At 36.3% G+C, this 24640-nt stretch overlaps 1 protein-coding gene across 3 annotated transcripts in view; it reads left to right on the forward strand.

Annotated features, from left to right (window-relative positions):
• LOC587995 (roundabout homolog 1) overlaps nt 1–24640 on the forward strand; it is a 58119-nt gene that overhangs the window by 14491 nt on the left and 18988 nt on the right. For 2 of the 3 annotated variants that reach the window (XM_030977614.1, XM_030977616.1), the window contains exons 3-10: nt 5181–5371; nt 8482–8572; nt 9433–9571; nt 11609–11736; nt 16705–16829; nt 19460–19622; nt 20627–20650; nt 24464–24623. In XM_030977614.1, the coding sequence (XP_030833474.1) occupies nt 5181–5371; nt 8482–8572; nt 9433–9571; nt 11609–11736; nt 16705–16829; nt 19460–19622; nt 20627–20650; nt 24464–24623 (1021 nt within the window). The remainder of the gene's footprint in view (nt 1–5180; nt 5372–8481; nt 8573–9432; nt 9572–11608; nt 11737–16704; nt 16830–19459; nt 19623–20626; nt 20651–24463; nt 24624–24640) is intronic. The other variant, XM_030977615.1, reaches the window with a different exon arrangement.

Below are 24640 nucleotides of genomic sequence, written 5' to 3' on the forward strand. Positions count from 1 at the left end.
TCTCCTAATCGATGAGCGGGTAATAAATGGCGTCTGTAGAACACTCTATTCATTTGCCCCACCTTTCAAATTCAATTTAGGCATATTCAAGCTCTCTTGTCTAGTTTCTTTCTCTTCAACATGATACCAGGTTGATTTGATTTCCTCTCATGTCAATACAAGTCATGGGTTTACCCCTAGTGCCTTCTTCATCTTTCTCTCTTTCTTGATTCTTTTTCATCTGCTAGATCTAACTCAAATATCTGTCACACTTTCCTTTCCTTATTTATTATATATCTGTCTTTGATCTGTTTTCTGTGGCTCTCTTTAACTTTACTTTCTGCTACTCCTGTGCCCTTTCTCTTTCATATTTACAATGCATCTTCTTTTTATTGTTCTTGATATCTCTTCTCTTTCTTACTCTCTTTAATCTCTTCAATACAACTCCTAACTTGGTCTTGGGCTTCTTCTTCTCTCTCTGTTATCTATTCAATCTATCTCTCACTCTCTTTTCTCAATAATCATTTAGATATTAAGTTTAACTTTCATTCCCTCTTTTAATATCTCAAATGAAAATTTCTCTCAATCTATGTATCTCCTTCCTTCCTTTTGTCTCGCTGTTGTTGTTCTGGTCTATCTAATCTATTCTGCTTTCCTATCTCTGCAAACATGGGATTGGATGCGACAGAGGTTGAAAAACAAGGAGGCAAACCAACGTGACATATTTTGCTCATATTCTGCCAATCCCACCACATTTCCTGGAGTGAAATTGATGCCAATATACCATGGGGATGATCCCGCCTATCAACGGGAGTATTACCTGATGGAGGCAGAGAGGGCTTTTATTGGTGCCTTTCCGGGGGAGGATGTTTAGAACCAGGTTGGTGATTGGGGTTGATGGCCGGCCGACGGAGATGATGGAATGGATGCGGGGAGGAGATGGGTATAGCAGAGGAATGGAAGGGCATCACAAAGTATTACTATTAGGAGGAGGGGCCAAGGAACAGAAGGCATGATAGATCAATAAGCTTGCTACCTACCTGAAGGTCTTGCGTTCAAAACCAGTTCAAATGATAGTTGCATGTAGTTATTCACTTTGATAGGTCATCACAAGTCTTAGAGTAAAGAGAGGAGAGGAGAATGCAAGCAAGGATTGAAGTAAGACTATATAAATCAATTTATTACAAATGGTCTGTGGTTAGAGTTGACTGTGGTTTGGGCCTGAAATCAATTTGATGTGTAAGGAATCTTGAAGTCAAGGACAGGGTAGACATTTAAAGAATAAATGGAGGAGGTATAAGAGTGATTTTGTGTGATTTTGATATAACTAGGCTTCAGAACAATGGAACAGATGTATGTACAGGCCTAACAGAGAGATAAGATAGTATAACTTCAGATAGAGCAAGGTTAGTATAGTGATCTTCTTTTAACAAGAACAGTGTGAAAAGGAACTGAAAATAATTCCTGTTTGTTGATGGGTTGCTTTCTTACTTAGATATGAACATGTCAGAGCCAATCAGTTGAAAGAGATTTGTACATGATCCTAACCTGTCAAGAGAATTGAAATTTGTCTTTGATGTTGACCTTGAGGTTTGTCTTTAATACCAGATGATGGTGTATCAGTATGGTATAAGTCACCCTTTTCTGCTTTCATGGATTTGTAGAAAATATGGTCTCCCATCCCCTTCTTTATTTCTCTCTCTCTCTCTCTCTCTCCCTCTCTTTCTTTCTCTCTCTCAGTCACTCACTTTCTTGTTCTCCTTTTCTTTCCTATTCTTGTTGTCTCCCTTTTAAAACCTAATTGTTAGTATCACTTCTTCTTGGGTAAGACAATGAAACCCACTAGTAACACATGTTTCATGAAACTGTAACTGCAGTCAGTGAGTTAGTGTTGCCACTCATCTTTAACAAAATGACAATCTTTCAAGGGAACGCAAGTGTTGGAATTCATCCCTCTCTCCGGTCCTTACCACTCACTGCGCTTCAATTTTCCGAAAGGGTTGTCTGGAAAAGATTTCTGTCTCGACACATCTCCCCATAGGATTGAGATTCAGAGGATGAGGTTCGTGTGATATGCTTGATGACATAAATGAAATAATGTGCTATTAGATGATGATAATATTCTTGAAGGAGGTGGAAGAGAGTTTATTATTTAGTTGAAGTTAGTTTCCAGGCAAAAGTTCAACTTTATATTTGATTTGGGCTGAGATCAGGAGGGTTTAAGAAGTTTCATACCGTAAGTTACCGTACTTGTCATGAGAAGGAACTTTTAATGGTTAGTTATAGCATGGACCTACTACGAAGTAGGTCCATGGCTACAGGGGTACTTTCATTCCCCATCTTCCAGAGATACCATTGTGATACCGGTATGAAGGACATCATCACTCTCCCATCATCTTCCCACTTTCTTACTCTCCTGGGTCACATCTCTACACCTTGTTGTTTCATAATCACAGGTGTGGCTCACTACATTCCTAGCTCTCTTGATCTTGTATTTGTTCAACCTTACCTGGTGCTTTCTTTCTCTGGTCTGACTCACTTTGGGACTGGTGAAATCCTTGGCAATCAGCAGAGGAATCAAGAGAGGAATCAAGAGACAGGGGTTATCATAGTATCCTGCAACACACCTGTCTGATGGAGAGTGATGCCTAGTCTTCTCTTCTAGACCCAGCATCATTCTATAGACCGAGTCTAGATGTATATGAGCATTCAAGTTTCATTTTGTTTACATTGGTTAAGCTAGAATTGGTAACACAAATCTATAAGACATAGTGTAATTCAAAGAGGATTCTCTGTGTTGTCCATTGTTCTAGGAAGGTGGGTTGCCCTACTCTGTCACATTACAAAAAGGAAAACAATCTCAAATTCCATTTATGGTAAGTTTAGTATATAGAGCTTTACTTTCCATTGATACTTGCACACAAGGAACACCACCAAAAGGTCTGTGAAAGCAGACTAGCCTCGGCCGATCACCAATACATGTATCAATGTAGCAATTTGTAAAAGAGGGTGGTAAAGAGAGGATGTTTGGATAAAAGCAAGATCATGACAGGATTGCTAGCCTTCAATCCTTCCTTGATGAGGGAAGGATGATGAAGTAATTGAGAGTCATATCAAAACTGAAGGAACATCCATCAAATTGGTTCTCTTTTCGGGGATTTGGGTCTCAGATTTATACAAACACAGGGTTGCTACTTTTCAATTGAAAATTTAGACTTCTGTAAGTTAGAGATTTGTCATAGATTTGTCACGGCAGCTTTGGTGGTCTTTTATCACATTTTGTCATCAAAGTTGGTTATTGAATTTCTCTTGCGTTGCTCCGTAACAGATTTATGAAAAATTGACTACACCTAAAATACACCTTTAAATGGAAATTACTATTTAGAAATATATAAATGTGAATTTTATGAGGAATAGTCTACCCGTATGCATTTTCATGATTTTCAGTTACCTGGTATTCCTTTTATATACAGGTAGTACTATCTGGTCTTCATTAATTCATTTCCACTTTTGTCTTTAAATGCTTCCATTCCATCATCTCTCCGACTCTCTTTCCTTAGATCATTTGTTTCCATCTCTATATATTAGTCTTTATGTGATTTTATGATACTGAACAGTAGATCCTTCTGTTTCTTTGTCTCAGTCTCCTTTTCTCTCCTTTCCCTCTCTTCCTCTCTCTAGTTCTCTATTGATGGCTGAGACTGTAGCCTGCCATAAGTCTTTTTATACATCTTCATTTCATCAGAGTTGTGGTTTAACCTCTCCCCCCCCCCCTCTATCTCTCTCTCTCTCTCTCTCTCTCCCTCTCCCTTTCTTCTCTACTTTTCTCTTCTCTTCTCCTTCCCTACTCCTTCATTGTGGTGTACATGACACTTATAGTCTTCCATATATACATGTAGCCACAGCCTTTTATCTTTGATACTTAAATGTTTATTGTAAATCTTCATTTTATCTGAATTGTGGCTTCACCTACCCCATCCACTGCTCTGAATTTGTTTATTTTCTTCATAAATCTATGACACTGCTCCCATTTTACTACCCATTCAGGAAATACTTCAGTATAAACAAAGCCAGAGGTTTCATTTATTCAGCAGTATAGGCACCCAATTGTCATAGACTAAATACACCATCAATCTCCGACATTGAGAGCCCTGCGTTATGACAATTATCACTAGTAAATACCTGTCCAAAATAATTGCCCCACAAGGATTATTAGTCACGCCAAAGACTCTGGGCATTTACAACTTTGTAAATCAGTTGGTAAGTCCGGCGAGAAGAAGTTCTAATTCCGCACAAAGACCGCATGAGCACCGATCAGATGAAATAAAAACAGAGAATGACTTAACGTGCCCCGTAACTTCTAGGATAACATTTCTCCAAATAACACCTTCTTCCCCCGTGTATCTTGAGTGGTAGGTTAGAATGCTCATACCGCATATGATAATATTAGACTAGCCTATAGCTCAAATGAAAAAAAATGGAAATGCATCTTGTTCTGTTATGAAGGTGTTATCATAAATTCATTGAATCCAGTTCAGATCCATAGGTTATAGTCCCAGCTATTTTACTGATGTTCTATGGTAAGGCAATTCATCTGTGATGCTGCTCTATACACAGGAGACTATGTATTGAACGTTTGCACTCAGGATCACATAGTTACCCCAACGACACTACAAAGTTTAGATGATCATTCATCTTCACTTTTACACTCAATACAAAGTAATGGGTAATCTTTGTAATGGTCTTTATAATGCATTGAGCATCACTCAGTCTTATTTAAATTCCCATCGAGAGGCTGTCGACACATTGATGTAATTTGTTCTTTTCCCAATCACTGATGCCTCCTTCAGATATGCTGGAGTAAACTATTTATTTTCTTTAATTTATAAAGATGTAAATGTCATACGCTTCACATCTCATAATACAGAGCTAAGTTACTTCATGCAGATACCATTCATTTACTTATATGTATAATTGTATATATTTGTTGTCATGTCTGCATGAGCATTTAGGTTGCTAAATCTAACTTATGGATGTACATATACAATGTAGTTACATATGTCATGAATTTCACATGAAAGAGTTATAACAGTGAGATATTTCAGTTGCCACCGATGTTACAAAGACACGACACTGTGGTTTAGTTGGTTTATATTAGATTGTTATTAATTTGTTTCTTGATTTTGATTCGATTTTGATAGATCTTAGAGAGGACTTCCGAGAAGAGCCAGTGAGTGACCAGCTGATATCGGGAGACTCAGCAGTTCTTGAGTGCACCCCACCCAGGGGTTACCCTACTCCGGAGGTAACCTGGCTCAAAGATGACCAACCCATCATACTGGACAACAATAGGGTCAAGATAGTAGAAGATGGGAACCTGCTACTCAAAGAGGTAAGATGCACTTCTTCTTCTTTACGTGCCATATCCTGGCGACCATGGCATGCCACAACTCTCTGTCCTATATTCTATGAAGTAATTCATTCTCCCCGAGATCAATTCCACTTTCAGAAATCCCACTCCTTAAGCTATACTCATCCACAGAATCCTCCTTCTACCCCTACTCCTCCTCCCGGCTCCTCCTCCCCTCAAGTCTTCCAGTCAGTGCAAGATTTTCCAAACCATTCTTTCGAATAACATGACCCAAGAAGCTCAGCTGTCAACCTCTCATATTATTCAAAAGCTTTCGTCTTGTTCCTGGCATGGCAAATACCTTATTATTAGAAACTCTTTCCGTCCATGAAATTCTTAGCATCCTTCTCAGGCACCAAATTTCACAACTTTCCAGCCACTTTCTTAGATACACTATTTGAAGTGGCTCAATCGAAGCACCACCGATACCTGTAGGCCTACTTTTGTATGCAATATTTTTCAAATTACTAGTTAATATGGAATATATCGCAGTAAAAACTTTTGAAAAATCACTATTTTGTTTAGAAACAGTGAGTTTGAAGTTATGAGCATGCTGTAAATTCAATGATTTTGATGCTGTATCTTGAAATCATTCCTGGCATGAAATGCTGCCCAATGTCTTTAAGCTGGAGGATGAGATGACCCTGCTAAAGGGATGGCGGCTCTGTCTGTCCTCCTACGTAGCTAGCTAGCTAGCTAGCTTGTGGCGGTGTGAAGTACACGATGAAACAAGTGTATGCTCAAATGAGAATGTGGGGAGAGACGTGTAGATGACAACAGCTAGCATGTACGTCCTCGCCACAGCTGTGATTGAGATTTGTTATGCATGGGGGGCGCAAATAAAACTTTTGCTGTTTATGCCATGGTCTGAACACTATTAGCAGTGGGAGCTAATACTTCACAATAGGATGCTAATATACAATGCATCCTACATGCACCTTTTAGATAAATGTGGTTCCATTACATGCTGGTTGAAAATAGATTCAACGGAACACATTAAAATGGTTGTTGCATTGGCCATTGATGAGATTTGTGAGAAAGACAACTGCTAATTTCATTGCTTAGTGTCTAAACATTTTATTATCTTTTAATGTATAAGGCATCTTAAAATGTTGCTTGTGTATGAAAAATCTATTGTTTAATTGCTTAATTAGATCTATTTGTATTTGAGTGGAGAAGACATGAAAAGGCTGAACTGTTTGCAGTATTTGGGCAAATTTAAATATTATCAAAGGATTTCACTTTCAAAGTACTACTACTAGAGTCCTATGACAAACCATGATGGGGGTGTATGTGTGTGTAGATGGGGATAGTGGTTAGGTCATCTGGGCTAGATACATGTATTCAGGTAGAACATATTGATAAGAGACTAGTTTAACTTTAACTACAAACATTTCATATATAGGTATCCCTGCTACTTCAGAACATTGCAGATTCCTTTTAGCTAATAATAGAGATTGGTTGTGGTATGCGGGTTAATATAATGATCGACCTCTACCTCAGCAGTATCTTCATCTCTCACTGATGATGAGTCTGATGACCTGCTTGATAAATCACATATATCACAGGTAACCAGGCGTGGAAGCATCAGCAGAATTGGGGCTGTTTCACAGCCTGCACGTGTTATTAATCGGATTCCATTGAGATAAAGAGAGGATGAAGATAGAGGATGGAGAGGTCCAAATAGAAGGTCAGAAGGAGGTTTAGGACTCACAATCAAACGATAGGTAGAAGTTGGCATGCACACTACTCAATGTCAACATCAACGCGTTTTAATGGGTTTCTCCAGTAGTGTAAATGACAGTCCAAAAAACCAAAAAAGTATGCTTTTTCAAATTGATTTTTGGACTATGTAAATGGGCTTGGAGAGTGTTAGCTGGAATATATTGTTAAGGCTCTTCTAACTCACAGCAGATGATGTATATGTAGATCTATCCTTGTAATTAGGCTGAGAAAATACTTGTGGTAACTTACATCCCTAGTATGTACTGGACGAGGCCGTTAAGCACATTCAGATCTAGATAGAATGGATGAGACGACCATGATGGGGACTTGGCTAGATCATTAAAGAGGCTCACCGTATTAAGATGGAGGTTCTATCATAGCAGATGCATGTATGTAGCAGGAGAGCAGTTACATGTTCATGTAATATGAGGTTGAGCTCCATTCCAAGTGTTATGACATTTCCAGAGTTAATTCTATTTTGAAAAGAGAATATTATAGATATTTAATGAAAATCTACAAATTAATGATATGATATATCAATCGGTATGAGGTACTTTCATAAAAGTTGAGATTCCAAGCATTTTACCCATGTGTATGTAGTCTATTACGAAATGGTTTGTATATCTGCATTCGAACTGTTAGAAAAAGAATGGGTTGTTTTGTTGAAGGGGGGGGGGGGGGAGGTACCCTCTCTGTTAAACCATGGACCTACTAGGGTTAAACACCAATGTAACAAACTTTCTTTACTCATGTGTAACAGAAGAATACATGTAAATAAAATAAGATCCAGCGGACTAATGCACTCTGGTGCCATGAGTGACCTCTTACCTAGATTGGAGGCCGATGAGTGAATGTAGGAAAGAGGAAAAACATCCCCAAGCGAATTAAGCTGAGAAAGTGAGAAGGAAGATGTGTTTTTAGTAGCTAGACAGAGGGAGGAATCACCCAAAGGATGTCTTTGATTTGGCCTTGATAATGCATCTGTCTTCCTATTTCATGTTCCTAGCTTTCAAAAAGATTTGCTTGACATTGATACTTCAGCTCCATTTTTACAAAGGATTAAGTTTTGAAACGTACATGAAAAAATATGTACCGGTACATGTACACAAGAGCTGTGAGCGATTTACCGCTGGAAAGCTCAAAAAGGTCAAAATTCAAACAAATATTTGAAAACAACACTGCATTTGTCATTTTAAGTTTTTAGAGATCCTAAGAGATCCTTCATTAGAGAAAGTACCGGTAGTATTAATTGTTATATTGGTTCAGCATTGATACTTGTCCCATCTGAACAAAGTCTTATGAAGATGGCTGTCTCAATCGTTGAGGTATATTAATGACTTATTTTCTTCTTTTGTTTCTCTTTGAAGCTGAGGAAAGATGACGAAGGAACATACAAGTGCAAGGCTCAGAATGTTGCTGGAGAAAGGATCAGCAAGGATGCTTATCTTACAGTACAAGGTATTTTATTACTGCATTTTACATTGTGTAGAAATAGTGAACAGTTTAGCCAAGTGTGATGCACAATATTCTCTTTTAGAGTCTTACACAATTTCATTTCTGGCACCAAATTCGATAGATTCAGAATGGAAAGCTTATCAAGTGTGTGTGCATTTATCCCACAGTAATTATAGTGATTTATCATGATTTTCAATCAATTTCAAAAGTGGGTCATTTAAAAAAACATAGGAAAATATAGCTATAGACAAGAAATTTGGATGTGTAAAGGGCAAAGCAAGAAGAAGCATACAAATGATAATGTTGACTTTCTTTGGTTGTGTTTGTTGGCAAGTGCAAAACTGTTTAATCTCGTCTAAAATATAATCGGGCGGGACTACAACAAAGGGTGCGCTGGCTTGTTGGATATACTACATTTTGGTGGAGTATTCTAGAGTTAAGCCAGTCATTTTCTTGAAGTTTCAAGAACAGCCTTCCTTTGTGTCAATCTGGTTATCGATATAATTTGGAGTATCTTCCTCTTCAAAAATTGAGGAACCTAGAAATAGACACATGTATACATACATTGTGAGTGCATCATAAGTGTAAAGCTGCTTTTACTGCTTTCTTTTAGAGTAGTTGTCTGTTCAGATTAGATTTTCCTTTAACGGCTTTAGAAATCTATATCATATAATATTATTATGTCCTCATATTCCTTCCTTAGCATTTCCATCATATCACAGTTATATTTATATTTATTTATATTTATTTATTTGTACAATTTAAACTTTTAATGTAGCTTTCATGTGACAAGAAGATAAAATTTGGATATGAAATTAAAATTCTGCTTTGATCTAATTGTTTGAATCTTTGTTGACTTACAGTGAAGCCAGCATTCATCAACCCACCCCAGGATACAATCACTGCACCCGGTGAGGCAGCGGTCCTGAGATGTGAAGTAGAAGGCGACCCGCCCCCTACAGTCTCATGGAGTAGAGAGATCGGAGAGCTACCAGATGGAAGGTCAGAAACATGCAAAATGTTTTAACCCATTTCATTCCTAGAAAGTGCAACAACAAAAAAAGAATTGGTTTAAAAGCAATATAAGAAGTTAATGTAATGGAATGGAAGCCACTACATCTCAAAATTATCATGAACATTACTTATCATGCGATTCAGATTTTTTCTCTGACATATTTCCTTCGTTGGTTACAAAAAGACCTCATATAATATTGTCATAAAAGCTTAAATTTGCCAAAAGCGACAAAGTTATTACAAATATTTTGACATTTGATATTAGCTGTCAGTTTAAACACATACAGAAAAATGTAATATGTTAGTAATGATTGATGGAAACAGATTGGAAAGTAAAAATCTTCCCAGAGTATTTGAATGTCTGCATGAAACATTGCAAGGATAGAGTCAACATGATAATTGTGCAAATGCCAGACTGAATTCCGCTTTGCCAAGCTGAGATGCAGTTATTAATTCTGCCAAACTGATGGATAATAGTTAAGTAAGATAGAAGGGGGTTAGCTTCTCTCGGAGGAGATATATGTATCTGTCATAACATTTTCATGCTTCCTTGAGCGTAAATGCCCGGCTACGATGAAAATATGAGATGTTGAAGATGATTATATGATGTATATTCTGCTCTGTGCAACTTTATGTGCTCCTCAATTTAGACATATAAATAGAGGCATGAAGAAATATTGCAAATATGTTTTTATAGAACCCCTGTATGAAACAAATCTATTTTGTCATCAATAACTAAGAAAATGAACATTTATGACATTTTCTGTACTGAGGAAATTGGATAGGAGCTTGCAAGATACACCACGGTGTTGCCAATTTGATGACAACTTCAAAAATTCATAACTTTGCTATTTTTCATCAGATATTGCTCAAACTTTCCCTTTAAGAAAAATGTTATCTAATGTACATTTAGCAGTTAGATTTGTATCTAATAATTCAGCAGAGCAAATATTTTATCAGAGATTCAAATCAGAAAATTATTTATTTAATAGTATGCTTTCCACTTTTTGCTATCACTATTTCCATTTTACAAGATGGTTCAATTCTACCCCCCCCCCCTCCCTCTCTTGCTGAATAGAACATTCCATTAATGTTTGAAAAACAATAACATCATTGTAAAGGCTAACTATGAAGACCCAAAGTATTCAATTTCCACCCTCAAAAATGAGCAAGAAGTAGCTTTAGTTGAATAGTTAAAGTTCAACAACCTGTGTTCCAATATGAGAATAGTTGCTCCCACATGCTTGAGCTACCTTGCCCCCTTGGCTCAAATCTTCTCTATTTGGTTGGAGAAATCCCCCAAGACAGTTCTGATACGGGCCATATGTCTCTCTCAATTTGTTCCTTGCTGCTTTAGGGACTCTTGTCTGCCCATAGCTCACATTTCCAAGTCTACTTAAGATTATGATCTTGTCATATATTTGCCAGATTGTTGGGAGATAAAGCCTATCCTACCCTATTTTGTGCAATTTCTTCAGAGATAATAGGAAGGTACTGTTGTCTTGAATTACCCCCCCCCCCCCCATGCTATTTGAAAACAACAAAAACTGCTTAGAATAATTGCTGTGGGGATACAGAGCGTCAGGGTTATTTTCATGTTTTCCTCAACAGTTGTGAAAGGGTTAAAGCTTCCTTCTCTCTGCAAATCCAAACTGCCAGATTCTTTACTTTATATTTTGATCCATGTATGCTTGTAAGCTTCACTGTTGTACTTGTATTCTTTGATTTCTTATAGATTTTTTAATATTTGTTATATTCACAAAATCCAACATGGCTACTGCCAGTAACGGCAACAACATCTCCAAATGATTTTATTTTTGGGTTTGAAAGTTCTTGTATCACATCCAAAAGGAAACATTACTTGTAACAGTTTTGACGTCTAGAGTCTGCCAATTCATGCCTGAGGAAGATGTCTGAACTGTAGACATCCTTTTAGATGTGATACAAGAGCTTTTTATTCATTATTACAAGCATACTGATGAAACTCTTTCAATATTTTATTTTTCATGTTATTTGTAATTCCAGAACGCAACAGCTTCCTGATAATTCTTTACGGATTCGGCATACCGATGAGTTAGATGATGGAGTCTATATATGCACAGCTGAAAACATCTGGGGCACAAGTGATGCTAAAGCTAGATTGCGAGTCAGTGGTAAGATCAGATCTCTTCAAACTGTTGTTCTTGGTATATATCATATTGTTATAATCAATGTTTAGAGACTGAGTGTGAGGTAGAACCATGGGGGTTGTTTCATGAAACCATCATAAATACAAGATCACCGACATTTTGACGCTGTTGTTCATCTTGTTCGCTAGGTGTTTAACAAAACCCTCTTTGCCAAGATGAGCGACAACTTCCCTTACAAGAGACTTGTTGCAACTCCTAACCCGTCAACGACAAAAATACACGGTGGCGACGGGCGATTCGCCCCCTAAACCTCTGAAATCGCCACGGTAAAAATCAAGACGAGGGCGAAAAAAAATCAATATATCTTGAAAAATCGCCCCCGCCATAAATTAATATTCCCTATGAATTAATAAACCAATTTATTGATGTGTCTGAGTGAAATCTCCGTTCCAACTACCAACTCCAAAACTAGAAACTTCCATCAACATTTTAAAAGTTTTGTGAGTTGCAGCGGATCGGCGGTCGTACCTACTGTAGCTAGATCTACAGCGGTATCCGCCTGCCTGCGCCTAAGCTCCCGGCGGCCGGACAGGCCACCGGCTCCGATGTAGTTTCGTGCACAGCATGATCAATGCATACGCAGTTCGCACACTTTCACAATACACAGAAACGTACTAGCTCAGCTCCAGCGCGCGCCCGCACGCTCCTAGTATGAAGCAAATAAGTATTTGCGAGTGACGAGAGCTGAACTGCTAGCGACCAAATTGGTACGTAATATGTTTATTTAGTCTTTTTTCTGGCCCTAATTTTTATCATGGACAATGCAATCCCATTAAAAAAAATGTTATTCCGTCTAAAATTGTGTTATTTCGTCTAAAATTGTGTTATTTATAAGTTAAAACCATTAAATGCGAGTATATTTTTACTGTTGTCCCACATACTGATATATTTTTAATAACGAAACGTGCAAAATCAATGCCGGATTTTTTCCTGTAAAATCGGTATAAAGCAAGTTTCGTACACAGAAATTGAATTTTGTTATAAAAAAAAACGTAAATAAATATATAAAGGATGTTCCTACTCCTCAGAATTTTTCTTACAACTGTTTAATTAAATAAAATTATTTATATACGATCGATGCCAGGCCAATTGTCATGAGTGATGATGACATCAATTTCTGTCTACAAAATGAAACTAGCTTTGGCTTGGCCTTTAGAATTAGAGTCTATAAAAAAAAAATAAGGCCATGATTTTGCATGTTTCGGCATAACAAATAGACCCTACATCGGTATGTGGGACAACAGTAAAAATATTTACTCACATTTAATGGTTATAAATGGTCTAAATAACACAATTTTAAAGGGAGTTGGTCTACATTTTTTTTTAATGGGATTGCATTGTCCATGATGACAATTAAATTTGGGACAGAAAAAAAGACTAAATAACATATTACCTACCAATTTGGTTGCTAGTAGTATGATGGCTAAGGAAAAACACAACTTATTGTTACAGCTTGCAATATGGCTTTAAGGAAGTAGCCCCTTGGTTTTTTTTAGGCAATGGGGAAAAGTAGCCCCCATAAAAAAATTAATTCCTAGCCCGCGTGTCAGTGATAATATTTTCTTAGGATATGAAAAACGAACAGTTAAACAAAACACTCCTTTTGACAAGTTTTAGTTACCGGTACATGTATATGTAAATCATAAAGCCACACGTTTAACACAAAGTGAATAAATCATGGGTATCTGAATGTCTGCAATACTCTACATGACATATGTACACTACAATTGTATCTATATTTGCCTTTGCTTGGAATTTAATTAGGTAAAACCGTGTTTAAAAAAATACAACCTTTAAAAAAAAAAGCCCCCCTGAGCTCCAAAATAGCCACCGCAAAATAATTAAGGGGGGCTATTTTTTTAAGGGAAAATCTGAAAAGAGCCCTCGTAAAAAAAAAAGTAATTTTTTGGTTGTAACCCGTCATATCTGTTTAGAACGCCATTTCAATTCAACTTTAAGTTACTCTATGGGCAGCAAAACTTGCAGATTTGATACGCTCGGTCTCAAAAAGCAACCTTGAGTTTGTTAAATTTTATAAGTCTTAAATGTCATAAGTTTTCATTCATATTGGAGGAATGTATATTGGGTGCCAACATTCTCTTAGATTTATATTTTTCAAGCAGTTTGGGTGAAATGAAGCCTCTTCAATCTCTTTTTAGCAATTCAGGATAATATCTGATGGATCTGAACGAAGGTAATGTTGTTTTGCCAATAGTATCAAAATCATGAATCTGTTGCCTATCATGATTTTGTGAACATCTCTGTAGGTGGCTGACAAAGATAGACTGTCATGATGTTGGTTTCATGATACAACCCCCAGATGGGTTGTAATGAAGCCTCTTTCTTAGCCAATAGTATCATTATCATGAAGTTGTCAAGTTATCATGGTTTTGTGAAACAGGTTGTCCACTTCCTGACATCCTCCATAGGTCGCAGACAAAGATATGACTGTCTGTCATGAAGTTGGTTTCATGAAACGTCCCCCGGAATTACATTTATGAGTGTAAATTTACCCCCCCCCCCCCCCCCCCCCGCCCCCAACAAAACAAAAATAAAAAAAATCAACAAAAAAAAGTATATATATATAATATAAAATGATAAATAATAATAATAATAACAACGATAATGATGAATAAATAAAAATCAAATGATAGTAAAAGAAAGAAGAAGAATGATAATATTTCTTTTCTGAGGTTAGACATTCATCTCAGATTTATTGCTTCAGAGAAAGGTAGATTTTTAGCGTTGATTCAAAGATGATTGTTTATTTTTTATTCAAGAATAAAATAAGGACTACAGAAGGCTAAATTTGCATCTCTTCTTGAACTTGCAAGCTTTCTAACTAAACTATCCTGAAAATGTATGAATAATGAAAAAGAATTGATCTGAAGATCCAAATCATGAAGGTTTTAAATGAAAGGCTAACTACAAATCAATGGATCAGTGGTGAAAGACACTGAGAGACGGACCTTTCCTTGAATTTGAAAAATATTTGACAAATTATTTTTCCTTCTTCAGCATTGTGGACTGTTGATATAAACAAATCTGTAAGTTGTACAAACGAAACATTGATAAGCAAAGAACATCTGGAAATGTAGATTTACTGGTTTTTGGATGACAAACACTGAAGATAGATCCTGAGGAACATTGCAATTCATTTAGCAGGAACCTACCTTACAGAGCAACCCTGTTTGATGTGAAGGTATTTTCAAATTAAAACCATCCTGTGGAGTTATCCATCATAATGTGAAGATGCTCACCTCTTCTGCTCTCCCTCCTATCTCTCCCAGTACAGACAAGCTGCAGATTAATTTGTTGTACATGCGTCAACTTGACGCGTCATAATTGAGTTTGGGCTGGCGTAATTTGGTTCTGTTACTTACACCCTTCACGATAATGCGTATAGCATGTCAGGATTAATTCAATTTTGGTTTGCTTGGGATTGGATTCCCTCCTTTCTACCCAGGTTTCAGGGAATTGTATCATCCTCGTCCTCGTCTTCTCAAGAAACAGGGGGGGGGGGGGGATTCCCTCCATCCATGTTCTTACCAATCTGAAATTTGACAAGGGAATGTGGGTTTATGCACACTAATGTCATCTATTTATGTTGCTTTTCTATCACGCACATGTGCGTGGTGCAATCTATAAAGTATATCTATGATATATAGTTTTAGATTGATGAGCATTTGAATGTCATGATGCTGGGCATTACCTTTTAATTCTATGGAAAAAATAGATATAGTAAACTATCAGATTAATGAGTTATTTTCCTCAATTTTAGAGAGATAATGCACTCGACTTTAAAAACCTTATTTCAGGTCAATAATTCTTTTGTTCATCAATGTTCTCCAACTGTACAGGGATGCGTGTGTGCAGGAAATAATGTTACAATTGAAAATTTGAACACTTTTGAATGTGAACAAAAATCTAAATGATAATTGATATCCTTGTCATCAGGTTTATCATTTACTTCAATATGAATATATTAACGATTAATTTGTACATATTGACAGGAGAGGAATCAATAAATTTATCTAGTATTTGTTCTCTTATTATTGGCTAGTGTGAAGACAGACTGTGTAATCCATCTTAAGAGATAAATACACGATGGATATACATTCCAACACTCTGGACATTTATCACTTTAGCTGATTCTCCTGTATACCATAGATCATTACATGAAGAAATTCACAGGTTGACTAATGATGCTTGTATGACTAGTCACTGTGACTAGAACCAACCACAGAGCTAGCTGTTACATCATTCAGCCAATACTCTCTTATTAGCATGATGATGAACTGCATCATGTGGTGAATTAGAGCATAAGCTTTGATAATTATCTTGATAACTTGGGACGAGAGAGAGGGGTATGGTCATGCTATCAGATGATTCATTTATGAGAAGAACATCTTCCTTTCCCAATATTACCAAATCAAACATGTGTAATCAATGTTAAAGGTTTGAAAGGCAAGCCACCATATAGTAAGATAAGAAATATGTTTCTTTTGTGGACTTGTAGTACAGTAGGGAAATCTTCCAAATAAAAAAAAAAGATATGAATCAACTTCACATACCGGTAGTCTGATACAAAGGTGAAGGGTTGTGAAGAAGAAAATCTATAAACAGAAATGAAAATTATGAAACTCATTTAATTATAAGAATAGAATTTAGGTATCTGCTAAATGAAATCAAATGCACTGTAATATATTACTATGTACGGGTACATCAAAAATAGATTTTAATTAGATATTAAACATACATGTATTTGTACTGTATTACATAAATTTATTATCAACACTATCATGTATTTAAAATGTTGATCTATTAGGTAAGATGGGTTCTCTTTTATAAGATGATTTAAGAAATACAATTTTTATCATACATGTAGGCCAATTTATTTGTATATATGTTTTGTTTTTTGTTTTTTTACAGCGGTCCCTGACTTCATCCGTGCTCCTCGTGACAAGACAGTGCATGTCAATGAAATGGTTCGCTTTCAGTGTGAGGCTGTAGGAAGCCCGCCCCCATCCATCCATTGGCAGAAAGCTGGCACAGAGGTATGTCTCTTTGTTTTTTGCTTTCTTACTTTTTGTACTTCTCTCAGTTTCCATCTATCATTCTGCATATTATATCTGTGCATGTTCTGTATCTTATATCTGTGTGTTATATCAGTGCATTGTATGTTTATGTTGGTTCATGGTATCTTATCTTGGAGACACTAATTTGAAGTTAATATACATGTAATCAAAGCTTGCTTCAGATGTCAAGGTATGTGTAACTTAAAAATCAAGCAAAACATTGGTGGATATTGAAATGTTTTTATACTTCAGAAATTAAAGAGAAACAAATATATGTTGACAATTTCTTGTACTTAAATAGGTTAGTTTTATTGTTTCCAAGTCTTTGGTTCAAATCACAATTGTAACTAGTAATTACAAGAGATTCAAAACACCTTCAAATCTCTTCTAAAATATGTGATAAACAAATAGCATTGTGAATCGAAAATATTGGTAGGGGATGAAGACAGTTGACGAAAAGGGTTTCACAACCCTTCAGGGAGATAACCCAAATGCATTATGGGTCAGTTACTATCGACCAATGGGAATAAGATGGCTGGAGGTTATCTCCATGGTTGTTTGAAGTGACCTTTTCTTATTTGATTCTTGTTGTGGATACACACAGCATGGTGGATTGATGATGTGTTGATGTACACAGAACGTCAACAAATATTATCAGTTTCAAGACAATGTCAAATTATTTGGTGAAATCATTGATAAATTCTTTAAAACTTGTTCAAATACATGGTGTAATATATTGCTATAAAGGTTACATCAAAACTCAGTAGTGATCTTTCCTGTCGTGCATATGTCTTAATTTGTTTTCTTTTCATAAAACTTAACAGGAAGTTGTTTTTCTTACTAACTCAATATACAAATCAACTACTATCATATGTTTAATATTGGTTTGTTCCAATTTATGTTTCTTGAGAATGTGATATTAAACCTTACATCTAACATTATTCAACAAAGGCCCTTATTCAACCATTCCACATTTCAATCTTGAGTTATAAAAAACAACACAAAATCACCAAATTTACAAGGGGTATGAATAATGCAGTTGTTGACTGTACATTAGATATTTTTTTTGTTCAGCACCAATGTCAAATATAAAAAGGGGGGAAAGAATAGTAGGATAGGTACTAATCCTTCCGAGATGACCGTTAAGAGCTCATCTTGCCAATGCATTTGATAAGAGTGAGAGAAGAGTTGAGAAAGCTGAACAAGAGCTAATAGATAGAGTGAGCTGATGATGACTAGAGGGTGAAAGCTATTAAGATCTAGCTCAGAGATGTACTCATTCAGAAAGGAGTCTAATAATGGGGACGTATTCACTCAAAATGGAGAGGGGGGTTACAAGGTAGATAATGCCCAAACATAGATTGGTCTCCATTGCCATACTTTGACTACAACTGATAAAGACTATAACCAGGACTGAGATTTTACAAAAAGATATCTTTTTTCTTGAAATCTAATTAGGCTCATGAGTTGCAAAGTTTGTTATGTTGGAAAACTATTTATATGAAGAACAATGAACAAAGAAACCGTGATTGAAAAATGTCTCCTTAAGTTTTCATTCATATTTTTATTCATGTGAGTAATGCATGTTGTTACACCATGTATTCTTTTGAGAGTGATTATGTGGAGTGATATTGAGTCATATTTGTAAGCTTGCTAGCATGAAAGGGGTTAAGACATTCAAACCAATCACTCAGAACCACAGATCTAGAATAAGAATGTTAGGCAATGTGAACGCTTCTTCCAGTAGCTATCGGGAAAAGAGGGATTGATATAGTGTTAATGAAAATGGGGGTAACACACTCATATAATGGCTTCACTGGTAACCAAATAAAGTGCAAATTAGAGGAAAGTCTTCTGGGAATGAAATGAAAATGGGACAGTAAGAAACAGTACAAGCTAGGAACAGGTAGATGTTTGCTATAGTTAACATGGAGTCATGCAGCATGTCAGTATAAAAAGAAAAGGCTAATTAACCGATGTGCTTAGATACGTTTCTTCTTTCTATCAATCGGGTGCCTGGGTATCCATAAGTGAATGATTCTCCATTTTCTCTCTCTTTCTAAATGTACAGTTTAGAATGGTGAAAGTTTGAAATAAATCTAACCAATAATAAGAAAGTTATGAGTATTTAAATATGAGATCACTAATGCAAATCTCAAATTGGCAGTTTGGACAGTGGATTGTGACTTAGTTGTAGATACTCTCACGATTGTCTGATACAAAATTATCATTATTTTCTGTTTTTCTCCTAAGTGCCTTCTCCCTTGGGACACTACTGTGAATATATTATGATTAGCATATCATTATAGTTCCTCTAAAGAGAATAGACCCTCCAGAGTCATACTTATTTTGAGAATTCAAAATTTAAGTCATTTTGTGTGTTGGAACAAATGGGAAAGTTGTGTAGTACTACGTCACAAAGACATTACTAATTCAGCAAATTTGAAGAGCCCACTCCTATAATTATTACAACTTTCTCATTTTGTTCTGATTTCATTTAAACTTTCACCAGTCTACTTCTCTAATATTTGTGCTTTCATTTAGAGTAGTTTGCTCTGAAGGTGGGATTTCCCTGTAACCTCTATTTTAATATATATCTTGTTTCATAGGACAATCTTCTCTTCATAAACCAACAAAGAGGGCGTTTTGAAGTGTCAGCATCGGGTGAGCTTCAGATCAACCCTGTCCAGATGGACGATGCAGGAACATATATCTGCTATGCTACTGGGGGAACAGGAGTGGCAGAGGCTAAGGCTGTACTACGCGTTCTTGGTAAGCATACAACCCAAGTCAACAAACACCCTTTTCTATCATTCTTACTCGCTTTTACTTCTCTATTCTGTATCTGTTCCTTTGGTTTAATGTGCTTGCAATATATTATCTGCATGAATCACTTACTAAAACACACAGCCTCTTCATTATAAGTTCATTTAACTCCGTATTTATTTAGATATGGAAGTTATTTTGAAGCATCTGTTACTTTCTCAAGAACACGTGATGAAGAATCGTCTTTTCCTCGAAACTCCTTGTTGATAAAATCTCAGAAATTGGGATGTAAATACAAGCCATTGGAAATTTCATGTTGTATTCTTTTAATGCAGGACTTCAAAAAGCAATGACTTTTTCATCAGGTGGATGAAAAAAATGAATAAATATAAAATATTTTTTGCTATGTCCAAATCAGTCAAATCAATTGGTACAAGTAGAACATATCATTCAAAGGGAGAATACTTATCTTCAAAGCTACCAACATAATTTCCTTTATTATTTTCTTGGAAGTACTTCAAGTTCTGTTATGCTTTGTTATGATTTTAAATCTTTATTATCTATTACTTTAACTTTAAATCTGAATTATCCATTGATTTAACTTTCACTCTCTGACTTGCTTGCTCAAGTTTACTAATCTTGCTATACTCTTATTCTCTTTTGTTTTTCCTATCCTTGATTTCACCCCTTGTTTCTTTCCTTCTACTGGCATGCACCATCTTTTATCATCATTTCCATCCATCCTCATCTTCACCATCACCATCCTTCCGCATGGTTACCATGGTTACTCCATCATCAATCTTAACGATGGGATGCTGTCCCGTGCTGCATGGTTGCCATGACTATTGGATATTGCTATCATATCACATGGTTGCCATGACAATGGGATGCTATTACTACCACCATGATTGCTCCTACCAATGATAACCATACCCTCCCATCTAATGGCCTTCACTCACTGTCCTCCTGGTGATCGTCTATCTGTCTGTCCTCCTTCGGCCGGGCTATAGGGAGTGGAACAGGTGGAGAGGAAGGTGAGAAAAGAGATAACATCAAACTATCCAATTCTGATTGGATATGTGTTAGTCTAGACTCTCATTGTGGTACATGTAACACATTGTGCAGTACCCTTTTCATATTCACTGGCGAAAATCAAGATCGAATTCAGACAAATCCAGACCTATAAATCCGCACCACAAATCCTGCTTACCGTATGTACATTCTCACAGCAACTAGGCCACATCACACACGGTGTGCCCATTTGTTTCCATGATTTCTGCAGTCTTTTCTCTTGGTTACTCTGATTGTCAATTGCTAAAACCATATCAACACATCACAACTTCTTTATTAGAGGTTTGATTACAAGTTTTATTACAGAAATACAACCTATTAAGTGATGGTAGTATATTAAAAACACCCGGTCCGCATCGAGTTGTGCGGATAGCGTTCATACTACACAGAATCTACTTATGGTCCAGACTACATACAAACTTAACCCTAGTCTCAAAGCGGATTGAGAAGTCTGCATCAAGTCCAGATCACGAGACGCTGATAGCGTTCAAATTAGTTTTTGGGTTCCGACTAAGTCCGAATTTATGACCCCTTCTACCCCTAATATGAAAAGTGTACAAGATGCAAGTGTTTCATCCCTGCCAAAAGTGACATACATACTGATAGAGTTAAATACATTTGATTGATACATATTATTCTGTAAAAACACAACTACATTTAGCGAGAAGTTCAATAACATATTCCCAAATAATTAAAATTAAAATATATTGTATACCAGTACTGAGTATTAGACTAGACTGTGAGGAAAACTCATGAAAACTTATAAAGAAAAAAAAAGCTTTTATCCAAGAATATTTTCAATTCTTTTTGAGCTAGAGAATGGAGGATGAAGGGTTAAAGGTAAAGCTAGCATCACTGAGTGAGTGTGGATCCAGACTTTGTTTTCAGTATTCAAGCAGAAAAATAGGATAAGAGATATTTTGATATGGTCATCACTGAGGGAATGCGAGTGAAATTGAACAAAAGTGTCCCTTGTTGAACTAGCTCCCTAGGCAGTGAGGGAAACAAGAAGTTAATTACGATAAACCATCAATCATATTCCAAACGTCCACCAGTTGGATTCAATTTAAGATGAAATTGGTCATTCCTACTGCAGCAATAGATGACATTCATATGTGGTGTACAAAGCCATACACATCAGCGGAAAGCTGTGTAAAAGAAACATGTATGGTCTTATGGAGTTGCTTCAATGAAATTACTCTCAGCACTTTCACCATTTTATTTTGTCTGAAGATCTAAACTGTGCAGTGTATGGTTGTTATTCGTACGCTGTACTTCACCATGGGTACACTACCATCTCCTCTATATCAACTACCGGTAATGTAAAATCTGGAAAAGATTTGTTCAGTATAATGATTGGAGATTTATTACCTTCGCTCAAAGAATTGCTAGAGGCTTGGCCAAATGCCAGTGTCTATGCAATTTATGGTTAGAATTCACTGAATCTAGCATTTCAGGAAGGAACTGGAAATTGAATTTGGCTTTTCATTTTGAAAAGCTAATATATTTAGAAGATTTACAGTTGTAGTATGAGGTGGCAATTGCACTTGTACATGTAGGTTGTCAAACTTTGGTGAAAATATAAGCTTTGCATTTTTAAAGTTAGAGTTGAGTTCTGGGCATTGGATAAGTTGATCATGAAGCACATATTACAGTGAGGTTTTGGAATCGTCAAAATAATAAGAAATTGGCTCAGTCTGGGGTGTAGACCGTATGGGAAAATACCAATTGGGAAGTAAACAAACTGGTTTTTAGACCAAACAACAATAATGGCAGGATGTTTATATTTAAAAAAGATAGTGTCCTGTTCATAGATATAATTATTTGTCAATAAAGGGCTATACTCCCATGTGATAGGCAAAAGATTTGATTTAGATATTTTTTAAAGGTTTAGAAACTTGTGAGAGATGTGGATGTAGCCAGCAGGAATGGATATCAGCAGCAAACCAATTGACCTCCTATAGCAACTCTAGAGCAAGAATTAATAAAAAAAGAAAATCAAATTTGTGGATAGCTTGTCAGACATGGATTAGATTTCAAAAGCATTTATTCATCCCTTGCTATATGGCCCTCTCATGAAACTCAACACCAGCCCCTGTCATTACCGACTCTATGCGCCATCTAGACTCACTCGCTACCAAATTTCTTCTGTCGTTGTCGCTTACGTGGTACCTTAGGAGGGTCTGGTATGCTATCTGGAGAAGACCTCTTCATATTTGAAAATGGAATTACTTGCTCATGTACATCTGAATAGGGCATTATGGGGATGTAATGACTTCAGTGGATGAATCCAACCTACAGTATCTGTATTTTTCAAGATGCACAGCACATATTACCTGGTATATATATTTAGGAGCTCAAACTGATTTGTAAAATCAAATACCACCAGTGTATTTTCAAAATATTATTTTTGTTTGAGAGTTTGACATTGTTCAATAAGATATGCTTAAAGCTCCCACAATAAAACAAACACATACATGTAATTCCTCTAAGTAGTGTAAATCTTGGCATGTGATCCAATACATATATAAGATCAATTCAAAGATACAGTTCTTTGGGTTTTCTATGAACAGTAGAAAAATAACCCTGTATGAAGCGACCTATTGGCAACTTGCACTTGTAAAATGAGAATCCATAAATCTCCTGTTTCATGACGGTCTTGTCAAAGCAGACAATTGTCACCCCAGCACACATGGTCTACATTCCCTCCCTTTCAGACCATGCCATGGTCCATTCAATGGTCTATAACAAGTCTATTTGTGTGGGAGAAAGAAAAGAAAAAACTATGAGGAACAATGCTAACTGGTATTTTCTTGATTTCAATTGGAGACTATATGAAGTTAAAATTTGCTTAAAGCCTTCTTGGTTAAGTTACAAGAGTGTAGTATTGAAATCAATTTAAAATTCTTGCAATCTGATAGTTATTTAAAGTTTTCTTGGAGTGTTAATTAAAAGCTATATTTTCCATTTAAAGAAATTTTGGAAAGATATAAACAAAATGTTTTTAGTATGAAAAAGATATCACTTTGTTCAATTATGCTATGATTAGGAAAATCCTTACACCATTATTTACAATATGCACAAGGCATCTGTTGTGCACATACATATTCATGACACTGTATGAACTGATTTAATAATAAGTGTCACAAACAACACCAACACAACATTTTATGCTTTCACTTTGATCAATTTTATTCTGTATTTTGTGTTTATATCTGTCCTTTTATCTCCGCAAAATCTTTGCCCTCCTTGTATATATGGTTTCACTTTTTGTAAAAGCATATGTGTCACTCTCTACTACGCTGCTCTTTGTTTATCTTTGTTTGGACGTTGGCATCAATCTCAGTTTACGCTCTCCTGTCACTTCAATGTTTAGATATCAACTGTAAAATAACATGGGGTTTCTTTAGCTATGGATCTGTAATTATACCTGAAGAATTGCTGTATTTGAAATGATTCAAACACTGAGGTCAAAGAAAGGTTTCTGTAATCGTAAAATGCAATGACTGATGTTAAGTAGAATGTGTTTTTATAGCTGGAATAGAAAAGAGATGGGCCATAAAGATTACCCTCATACCTACAGTTCATTTCTAAATGCTAATGTTATGAAGGCAACAATTGCAGCCAGAGTACATGGATCTTTGTCTGTTTAATATGCCTTCTACAGGGTAGTTATTGCTGAAAAGTTCAATCAGAATATTGAGTGATCATGTATTGGCTTGCCTCTCCATGTAAATCTTTCTCTTTCTCTCTCTTATTCACTCCGCACACCTCAGATGAGTCTTTAGCTCCGCCCCCTCTCATCCAGTATGGTCCAGCCAATCAGACCTTGGTAGTAGGTTCTACAGCTACATTCATGTGTCGCTCTGCTGGCAACCCATCCCCTCAGATTGAATGGACAAAAGATGGAATCGCTCTGACAACCTCAAATCCAAGGTAATTGTCTTGGTCAT

This window comes from Strongylocentrotus purpuratus, unplaced genomic scaffold (assembly GCF_000002235.5).
Source record: "Strongylocentrotus purpuratus isolate Spur 01 unplaced genomic scaffold, Spur_5.0 spur5_scaffold_1, whole genome shotgun sequence".
NCBI classification, from domain to species: domain Eukaryota; kingdom Metazoa; phylum Echinodermata; class Echinoidea; order Camarodonta; family Strongylocentrotidae; genus Strongylocentrotus; species Strongylocentrotus purpuratus.